The sequence below is a fragment of the Pseudophryne corroboree genome, chromosome 9, assembly GCF_028390025.1.
Source record: "Pseudophryne corroboree isolate aPseCor3 chromosome 9, aPseCor3.hap2, whole genome shotgun sequence".
Taxonomy (NCBI): domain Eukaryota; kingdom Metazoa; phylum Chordata; class Amphibia; order Anura; family Myobatrachidae; genus Pseudophryne; species Pseudophryne corroboree.
The window spans coordinates 38142777-38153213 of record NC_086452.1 but is presented as its reverse complement, the minus strand read 5'-3'; the positions used below and the strand labels follow the sequence as shown (position 1 = coordinate 38153213).

The following is a 10437-nucleotide window of genomic DNA, read 5'->3' as shown; positions in this document are numbered from 1 at the left end:
TTTACAGTGCAGGTTTTCGTGATATCCATATTTCAGCACAGATGGGTAAATTAAAATAAATGAGGTACTAATTAATTCACCTGTGCTCGACCATGGATATCAGTAAACCTGGCCTGTTAGTGTGCTTGAGCGAGGACAGAGGTTTGGAATGCCTGCACTACACCATGCGTACTTTGCAGTAAATGTCCTGCTTGCTGGGATAAGCCGATTGGCTGGTTACATTAATATTTCCTGTCTCCTTTGGTCACCTGATCCTCCGGTTCATCTCTACCTAGTAACCACCTACCTGTAAGATAAATGCCCTTCTTCCATATATTGTAATGGGAATGCAATCCCGGACCCAGAATCCACCAAACACACCTGTATACAAGGGTCGCCTCATATGTGGAACTAGACATCCCAGCATGCCCTGCCACAGATTTTGCATGCCCTAATTGAAAAAAAAACCCAGGGCTTGCTGGCATGTGTAGTTCCACAGCAGCTGGGGAGGCCACATGTTGAATATTCCATACCTTGAAATGTAAAGTTTATTATTTTTTTGTAATTGCATATTAATGTACAAAATGGTGTTCGATTTGGTCATAAATAGAACGCACATAAATAAAAATTGGCCAACACTCTATGATGTGTGAACTGTATTATTATGTATACACAGACTAAAGTCATGGCACCTGCACACAGGTAAAACTAGTATCAGCAGCACATGAGGAACCCTAACCTCATATTTCTATATTAGTTGGGGCTTGGGAACATTAGCTGGGCTGTGCGTAAGGGATGTTGATGGTTCCTAGTTAGACAACGGGCTGCAGACGGGTTTACCCTAAGAATGGACTTCCCCAATGCGATCACATTAACACAATCCGCTTTCCCCCCTTCAATCACCGTCTCACAATACAATGATGGAGCCCAGCAGGGAACACAAGTAACGTGCGCTAGCAGAGCTTATGGGGGTCATTCCGACCCGTTCGCACGCAGCGGTTTCTCGCTGCGGTGCGAACGGGTGCAGAATGCGCATGCGCGGCAGCCGCAGTGCGCGACGTTGCCCGGCGGTTACGTCGCGTCTTGAGAAGGAAGCGGTCGCAGACAGCAAAGAAGATAGACAGGAAGAAGGCGGACCTGGGCGTCTCCACAGCGTTTCCAGCCATTTTCGGGGAGTGGATTGGAAAACGCAGGCGTGTCCAGAAGAACGGAGGGCGGATATCTGACGTCAAAGCTGGCTCCTGCATCGCTAAGATCGTCGCACAAGGTAAGTATGTCCAGGGCTGGTCTACTTGTGCTTGAAATTTTTTAAGCTCAGCAGGGCTGCATAAGCGATCGCAGCCCTGCTAAGCTAAAATACACTCCCCCATAGGCGTGGACTAGTTGATCGCAGCAGCAGCAAAAAGTTGCTGGCTGCGATCAACTCGGAATGACCCCCTATGTACGGGGATCTGCGGCAGAAAGAGCAGGTTACGGTCCATCTTTATTCAAAACAGCACTTTTACAGACTGGAATTGCAATACTGCAGCTCATCGCGGAGAATCGCTGGATCCTGAAAGATAAAAGAAAAGCTCATTGCTCAAAGGTGTTTACTACAATCTTACATTACAAATATGCTTCTCTCCTGTATAAATGTCCATCTTACCTGAAAGACGGACATCTCAACAGGCAGAATAAGAGACCATCTAATGTATAAAACAAAACAAAGGAGAACAAATGATGCCAATTAAAAACAAACAAGGGAAACACTTAACAGAATGGTGTAGCCTGTGGGTCACCTCCTCGTAATCTCCTATATATGTAACCATAGGCACCCAGCTAAAGTGGCCATACGGGCCGATGGACCTGCACGGAACTAGTGTGTATACTCATCCCTATTCCAAGCTGGGGTGCGGATATTAGGATCGACAGTAACTAGGTCGACAGTCATTAGATCGACCACTATTGGTCGACAGTGACTAGGTCGATACTGTCATTAGGTTGGCATGGAAAAAGGTCGACATGAGTTTTTTATATATTTTTTGGTGTCGTCTTCTTCGTAAAGTGACCAGGAACCCCAATTAGTGCACCGTGTCCCCTCGCATGGCGCTTTGGGCACGGTGCCTCGCTCCACTACTGCTGCACTCGGCACAGGTTACTATTCCCAGTCGTAGTCCACGTGGATCAAAGTATGAACAGGTGACCATGTCGATCTAATGCATGTCGTCAAATAGTGGTCGACCTAATGAGTATCGACCTATGAGCGGTCGACCTAAAGACCGGAAACCTCGGAGCTGTACGCATCTCCTGCCGGACCACCCTTATCAGTACATTATTGTCATCAGGGGGCGCACTTATACCACCTTAATGTTGATGCAAAAGATACACCTACATAACCACGATACGGGGGTGAGTAAAGGTAACGGGCATCCTGGCTGGAGGTCACCCCTCCGCAATGCACCCTTGTCTGCACTACACCCTTCCACTTTGGAAATAGAATGTAATTTTTTCATTTTTATTATTTAATAAAGATAATCATACGCAAAAGCGGGGGAAGGGGGGTTCTGGTTGCCCAGAAACCCCTCTTCTCTCGGCCAGCGGCTCAAATTAGGACCACAATAGCAACCGTATATAATACGATTATTTGAACCGCCACCAAAACATGCAATGTAAGGGACAGAGCGGAGCTGCTGCACGTGCCCAGTGGTAGCATCTTCTTCTACCAAGTGTGCTGTGTGTGGATCAGAGTCCTCAACCAGTGCACTGGACCAGAGAGCAGCTGCCAGGAAGAAGAGACAGGAGCCTTACCTCCTTTTAACCACCTCCATACCCACTGTATAGTGTGCTCGCTTATCCCCATACGCAAACCCGGTGTACCCTTATATTTGTGACTGTGTAATTCCTAAACCTGTGAAGCTATCCTATAAATAAAACCCACACTTTACACTAGGGGACACTGTAGGTGCTATGAAGCGGAGATCACCGGTGGAGACTTAGTGCACCCTCCTCCTCCATCACCAGACATCAGGAACAAGCGGACCAGCGTATCTGGCAGCTGCTTATTTTCTGTTTGGAAAACATTTTGTTTACAGTAAATGGCGGTCATGGGCAGACAATGCTCCTGTCTCTGCTGCTTGTACAAGATAATGATGTACTGGCCCCAGCATAATGGCCGCCATTCATGCAGCGATGTTCTCTATTAAGTTGTTTTAAGGAAAGCTTGTTCAAGTTAAGTAAATAAATTTCATGCCTTGCCATGTGACGATAATGTGACATTCTGACTCCAGCGAGCCACAGAACGGTCACGGGTTTAACATTTTTTCAGCAGAACTAATCCAAAGTAATCATGTAAAAACCACATCCAAAAGTGCCTGTGAGCAGGCAAAACGCCAGGGCGGCTCGCTGGGATTTTCCCATCACCTTATGCATCCTCAGACACTTTTCTCATCAGAAAATCTGTCCCGTTTGTTCTTGCTTTAGGGTGGACTGGTCACGCACACTGGCGTATATAAAGTACATGTGCCCTCATCAAATGGCTTGTTTACTAAGCGACCCATTTCTGCATGGGGGGGAGGGGGGCTGTTGGGTATGGACCCATTGGCAAACGCAGGGGAGGGGGGGGGGGGTGTTCCGGTTGCCCGGAAACCCCCCTCTTCTTGGCAAGTGGCTCAAATTATGAAAACAATAGCAATGGTATATAAATACGATAACTAGAGCTACCCCCACATAATGCAGTTTAAGGGACAGAGCAGAGCTGCTGCACATGCCCAGTGGTAGTATCTTCTTCTACCAAGTTTGCTGTGTGAATCCTCAATCAGTACGCTGGACAAGAGATTAGCTACCAGGAAGAAGGAAGAAGGTGGGAGAATGTGTGCTTAAAAAGTGCAGGACCGGTTCTATTATGTTTGTAATATTTATTTATTATGGCATGTTTAATCTTTTTCCTGACCACTTATTTATATTATTTAAATGTGTGATACAGCCTATACTATAGACCATCTATAGTGTTAAATATTATTACTGTATTCCATACAGTATACATTAATGTCCAGGGTCTTTACTAGGTTCTTCTACCGCTCCCCCAGACTCCCGCACTTGCTCTAATCTTCCGCAGAGTGGTAGATTGTGTACTGCATTTGGAAACCCCCCTCTAGAAATCCTGCGTTTGCCATTGGGACCTATAGAAATTTGCCATCCAACAGAAGGGGTCAATAGGCAGATCTAGCTGCAAAGGAAGCCTGGCTTAAAGGCAATGGTATTGGGGTTTATTGGTTGACCTGCACACATCCCTCTTGGATTTTAAAGAAACGAGACTGGTTCTACGGATAAGCTGAATTTTATATTGTTAAATGTACAGGCACTCATGTCCGTTTTAGGTCATATGCAAATAAAATTTGTTCAAACGTATCAAGCGATCAGGAATTCCTTCTTTCCTGGTGCATATTAATTCTGCGGGAAACTAGGAACCAGGGTTTCATCTTACGAGACACCAGATGAGCACATTCTAAATAGACGTTTGGTACGCATTACATTTGTTGGCAAGATCAACTATTTTCTATTATTCTGGTACGGCTGTAATTATTGTTTAAAGTTCCACACTGGTTTGAATTGTGTGTTTTATTTTCTAAGGTGTTTGGAAAGTCTTGGTCACTTTTAGGTATGGCCGTCGGCACGTAAGCATCTATAATCAATTCAAACAGTATTACAATATATTGTTTTGTATTACATTTATGTTATGAAATCCTGTAGGCGAACATAAAGAATATGATCCCCTGTGAAAATGAAAAACCTACTGATAAACTGTTGAACCATATCTTTCTGGTACGCTTGAATTTTGGAGAGTGTTATCCTTGGGTCTAGCACTTACCTTTGGATCCATTAAGGCTACACTAGAGGGCGCTATTCTTTCCAACCAATGCTTTTTCATTTAAATGGTATTGTGCCTGCGCACAACTATGTAACAGTTACGTCTGAAGGTCCAATGGCAGCAACTATTCTTACGAGCGCAGGAAACGGATGAGGCACGTTGGATCGCAAGCAGCCAGTGGTCACGGAGTTCCAGGGCGTGTCCTGATGATGGCGCATTGTGCCCTGAAACACAGGGACGCAGAAGTTTTTCTGGAATAACCTATAGTTTGTTTGACATACAGACTGCGAATAATTGGATAAAGTTAATTAACTGTGGTGGTCATTCCGAGTTGATCGCTAGCTGCATTTGTTCGCAGCGCAGCAATCAAACTAAAAAAACGGCAGTTCTGCGCATGCGGTGCAATGCGCACGCGCGACGTACGGGCACAATGAACGATGCAGTTTTGCACAGGGTCTAGCAATGCATTTCAGTCGCACTGGTTGCCGCAAAGTGATTGACAGGAAGAGGGCGTTTCTGGGTGGCAACTGACCGTTTTCAGGGAGTGTTCGGAAAAACGCAGGCGTGCCAGGGAAAATGCAGGCGTGGCTGGGCGAATGCTGGGCGGGTGTATGACGTCAAATCCGGAACTGAATAGTCTGAAGCGCTGAAGAGGTTTTGAGCTACTCTGAAACTACACAAATATGTTTTGCAGGCGCTCTGCGATAAAAACGTTCGCACTTCTGCTAAGCTAAAATACACTCCCAGTAGGTGGCGGCATAGCGTTTGCACGGCTGCTAAAAACTGCTAGCGAGCGATCAACTCGGAATGACCCCCAGTGTCAAGCTTAGTGTAAGTACTAATTGCAATGACACTACAGCGATGTGCAGATTACATACGTATCCGCACACCAAACAGCGTAGCCTTTTAATTCGGCCGTGCCTGCAAAGAGTTAAATGGCAAGACAGAATTGGCTCCGGAGCACATTTCTTGTCGCCCAGGAGTCGTAAATTCTGGGCCGGTTCTTGAAAACGAAGCAAATGGAAATAAATATTGAATTTTGTTTAAAGTGCTGGAATCGACAAAAGTTGCAGCTGTGTCCAAATTCTTTTTCCATAAGTTTTCTGCAACAAGGCTGCGACTGACAGCGGCCGGTTCCTCTAAATACTGCGTCTGCCTGACTCTCCCGGGCAAGGTTATGCTGCTCAGGGGTCATGATGAATGCCCTGCACTTGTCTCTGGAGCAGGTTATAACTCCATCTTAACGGCTGCTAAATCACGGATCCCCGGTTGATCCTTGCAGCTCCTACCATGCGCATAGTCAGGAGCACACAGCAGTTCTCAACAAGTGCTGAGTATATGCAGGAAATAGCAGCCGGCCGCATCACAATAAGCAGAGGATTGGCTCAGCGGGGGGCCCCATTCACATACAACACCTTGGAGGAGACCAGCGGCCCAGCAGGTAAAGTTTACGTAGCTGTTTATAAGCACGACAACACAGAAACCAGAATCACTATTTGTGAGACCGATTTAAATTTGGCAGTATACATGTAAATGGGAACAAGTTTTTTTGTTTCTGTTGTGTTTTTTGTTTGTTTTCTTTTTTTGGTAATCAAAACTATTATTCTATGTATATTAAACTATATACAAAATTAGATAGTGTGTTAATTTAATAAATAATTTTTGGACTTGGGGGTATATTCAATTGAAGTCGAAAACTGACATCTGTCGAAAAGACGGCAGTTTTCGACTTTTTTAAGGTCGAATCCTGATTCGACCTATTCAATATATCCCTAAATTTTTGGACAAGTCGATGAATTCGACATGTCGAAAAGCACGTGGATCGGCGGAATAGCTGCCGATCCACGTGCTTGTGTCGGTTTTGGCCCCCTTTTCGACCATCTCAGTCCGACATCAAAAAGATGTCGGACTGAGATGCGGACCCAGAGGAGGAGGGGGGGGGGGGAGGGGGGGGGGGGGGAGAGCCGCAGGGATACGGGGGGACAGCCGGCGGGCATACAGGGAAGATCAGAGCTACAGTAGCGCTGCAGCTGGATGTCACTCAGCCACCCGACCTCACGGCAGCTTCCACCCGGCTCCAGCACGCTGCTGGAGGCGGGTGGAAGCTCCCGTGAGGTCGGACGGCTGAGTGACATCCAGCTGCAGCGCTACTGTAGCTCTGATCTTCCCTGTATGCCCACCGGCTGTCCCCCCGCGGCTCAAAAAAGTCGAATTAAGATGGGATTGAATAGGGGTTGTCGGATCCATTCCGACAAAGACATTTTGGAATGGATCCGACTTTAATTGAATATACCCCTTAAAATGAAAGACCAAACAAAAAATACAAAAATTATTTCTCATTATTTGTACATTTTATTTTTATTAAATACACTATTAAGATTCCCGCGGATGGGCCGCCACATACCGACGCAAAGCCTTCTAATGCCAGTCTTCGTACGGAAATAGCAGCATCTGTTGTTGTATCGTTCAGGCTTCATTCCCTTTGCAGAGTCATGTTTGTAAGTAAAGCAGAAAAGCAAGCACCTGAGCAAAACCATGTTGCCCTGCAGGTGGGGCAGATGTAACATGTGCAGAGAGAGTTAGATATGATGGTGGGGTGTGTTCAAACTGAAATCTAACTTGCAGTTTAAAAATAAAGCTGTCTTGACATTTGTGGGCTACATGCAAAAGCAGCCGGTATTTACCCTGCACAGAAAAAATATAAATTTATTCTCCTTGCATGGCAACATGTTTCGTTCCAGGCACAAAGTTACCTGCTTTTTTTTGCTTTACTTACAAACATGTTTCAGGCCCAGTGAACGTATAGACAGCAGGGATCTGGGAACCCTGGCAACTAAACAAGTCTGGTTCTACATCCACACACTCTGCCCTCAGCCATGGGAATCACCGCCCCCCATTCACGGGTCCTGTACACCCCTACACCCAGTAATTACACAAAGGGACAAGATGCGAGTTTGGACCATTTAAGGTCATTTTTGGTATTCTTAGTGTTTGGACCATTTTAAGATGACTATTACGAGCCACTGCTCATCAGCCAAGTTACTGAGAACAATGCAAGCCTGGAGGACAATGAAAGCCTGGCTGCGGCTCTCCCGCATTTATTTAACTAGCACTAATGATGACACGCATGGATCAGGCAGTAACGTCACTATGTCCTAGTGGATTGTTAGGCTTCATCTGAATGAATATGGGCTCCACGTACAAAACGTCTGCCTCCCTAGCGTATAGACAGAGGTTCCCAAACTGTGTGCCGTGGCTCCCTGGGGTGCCTCGGGACACTTGCAGGGGTGCCCTGGGTTGGTGGTCCAGGACCAATTCAAATTATTCATGGTCAATATAATAGGCAAAACCAGTGCTGGTGGCTGCCAGTCATAAAATATGTGGTCAAACAGAAGCAAGTCTTGTCCCTCACCACACAACTGACCCTAAGGATGACCTATAAACGCGATCTACTTAATGTAATATTTCTTTCTAAATTTCTCTAAGAAATTTTTGGCCTAGGGGTGCCGTGAAAAAAATTCTGATATTCTAGGGCGCCGTGATCCAAAAAAAGGTTGGAATCCACTGGTATAGGCAACAGATGCACTTTGAGGAACTGGTTCAAGAAAGGAAGTGAGCTGACTTTCTAGGCTCCGCAGGGTAGATCAGCAGGTGACGCCAGCAGGACGCTTGTATACACAGGAGGAAAGTATTTTAAGACGAAAAGAGATTTCCCCATTTAGTGCAAGACTCCCAACCTGAAATAAACAGACTAGACAAGAGTTCGGAGCAACTAAATAAGTGCAGGGTCCAGTGGAGGCTTCCTGAACTAGCCGATCACACAGGAGGGGGTTTGCTTGAACAAGATACTTTTACTTTTATTATAGCTTTTTTTTCCCTTACATTTTTAGGCCAATGTATTTAAATAAGCACATGTGAGAGTACTGCATGGAACGGAACATTCAAAAAAAGTTGTGTTCGTTTGCATTGATTTCCTTACATAAAAGCAGCATACATTAAAATGGAAATATAACCGTATACAGTATGTGTAGCGTTTATGGTCTCTTTATGTTTCTCCTTAGTACGGTGTATTCTCCAGCATTTGTTTTTTAAGGCTACGATCTGGAAAATTAAAAATCATCTACAGACTTTAATGGAACAGCACCCCCTTGTGGCCAGGTCTTCACGAAGATGGTCAGCCTGTTTTTAATGAAGGTAGCAAGTCAGTGATTTATTAAAACCCTTAACTTTTGCTAACCTTTCAGATTGGAGTTTATCCCCCCTGTTGCATCCAATCAGGTGCACAGCTGTCCGTCCCCCCCCCCCCACACACACACCTGATTGGACAGGCTAAAGATGACCTGAGATTGGCTTAGTGTTGGTCTCACGGTATGATCACAGTGTTATATCTACGTTTGCTACACTCAAATGATTTTTCTATTTTACGATTGAAAATTATTAAAACATTATAATTTTTTTTTCTATTTTACAGTTGGTTCAAATATGGTCATCCAGGATGTAAGATTTTGATCTCATACTACTTGATAACTATCAATCAGCCACAACGTAACGATAAGACGGTTATCATAATCTCCTTTCTTTGCTTACTCTCATGTTTATGGAAGACCAGAGAAGCTCTGCCCATAATAGATGTCATTTGACTCCTGAAGAAGGGCTCTACTACTGGTTTCAGCACAACGTCACTTTAATAAGCTTTATCTGGCCAGTATTGAAGCAGAGCCTTATAAAAGCACTATACTGTATATAACTTACAGGAGAGGGGGGATTATGCTACAGACACATTAATTGTATAATGAGAGATCACACTATGCAGCTGGAGGGTAGAAAACACATGTGAGAACTAGAGGGGAAGAGGGGTTGCTGGGTTTAAGAAAATAAACGAATAAACCCCATTATTATTTTAATTTTAGAGGTTTTTATAGCAAATTTTTCCTATTACAATGTTGAACACCCCCCGCGGCCCCAGGCTGTCACAGGACAGGCACCAAATCTGACGCAACGTTTTCACATATAAAACCGGAACCACAGAACGTTGTGAAGGTTGGTATCTAGCGCTCGCCGGTGGCTTTGCCTTGCATGGGTGGTTATAAACGGCACTTCCTGCACATTCACAATTTAGTTTAGCAACACCACCGGATAATTGCAGTGTCTATAAGTCACTATACAGTGTAATAACACAGCATTGGCTTATACTTACCATTAGCTAGTACTCGGCTGCATTTTCAGTTTTCTAACTTCACATACTAAAATATAAAACATTTATTATAATTAATGCCTGAAATTAATCTGTTTTCCTAATCATAAATGTCACAAAATTAATAATCTGCACAACACAAGCTAAACTGTTTTTGGATTTTGGACCTGCGCTGTGTATAGGAAATATACCGAAGCCTATACTATTCTTACATAGGGATGTTCTGCTGTCCGAGAAATCTCCGTGACCTCCAAACATCCAGCGACTTTTCCTTAACAAGCCGAATCAAATCCACATGAACATTTCCACTCTCGATTCGACACAGAAATGTAGAATTTCCCACACGTTCCCCCCCAAATCCTCGGCATTACATGACAGTCTGGTTAGAAGGGTCCTTTGTGTGCCTGTGGGTGTGGGG

General features: G+C 44.7%; 1 protein-coding gene across 3 annotated transcripts in view; it reads right to left on the bottom strand.

Moving 5' to 3' along the window:
* Positions 1-622: 622 nt before the first annotated feature.
* Positions 623-10437, bottom strand: part of ITGB3BP (integrin subunit beta 3 binding protein) — a 71285-nt gene continuing 61470 nt past the window's right edge. The window contains exons 7-9 of one of the 3 annotated variants that reach the window (XM_063939195.1): positions 10023-10068; positions 1625-1664; positions 623-1531 (exon numbers count right to left, since the gene is read on the bottom strand). In XM_063939195.1, coding sequence (XP_063795265.1) covers positions 10025-10068 — 44 coding nt within the window. In that variant the 3' untranslated portion in view covers positions 623-1531; positions 1625-1664; positions 10023-10024. Of the gene's footprint in view, positions 1532-1624; positions 1665-4853; positions 5050-9906; positions 9926-10022; positions 10069-10437 lie in introns of those variants that run through there. The other 2 variants (XM_063939196.1, XM_063939197.1) reach the window with 2 other exon arrangements.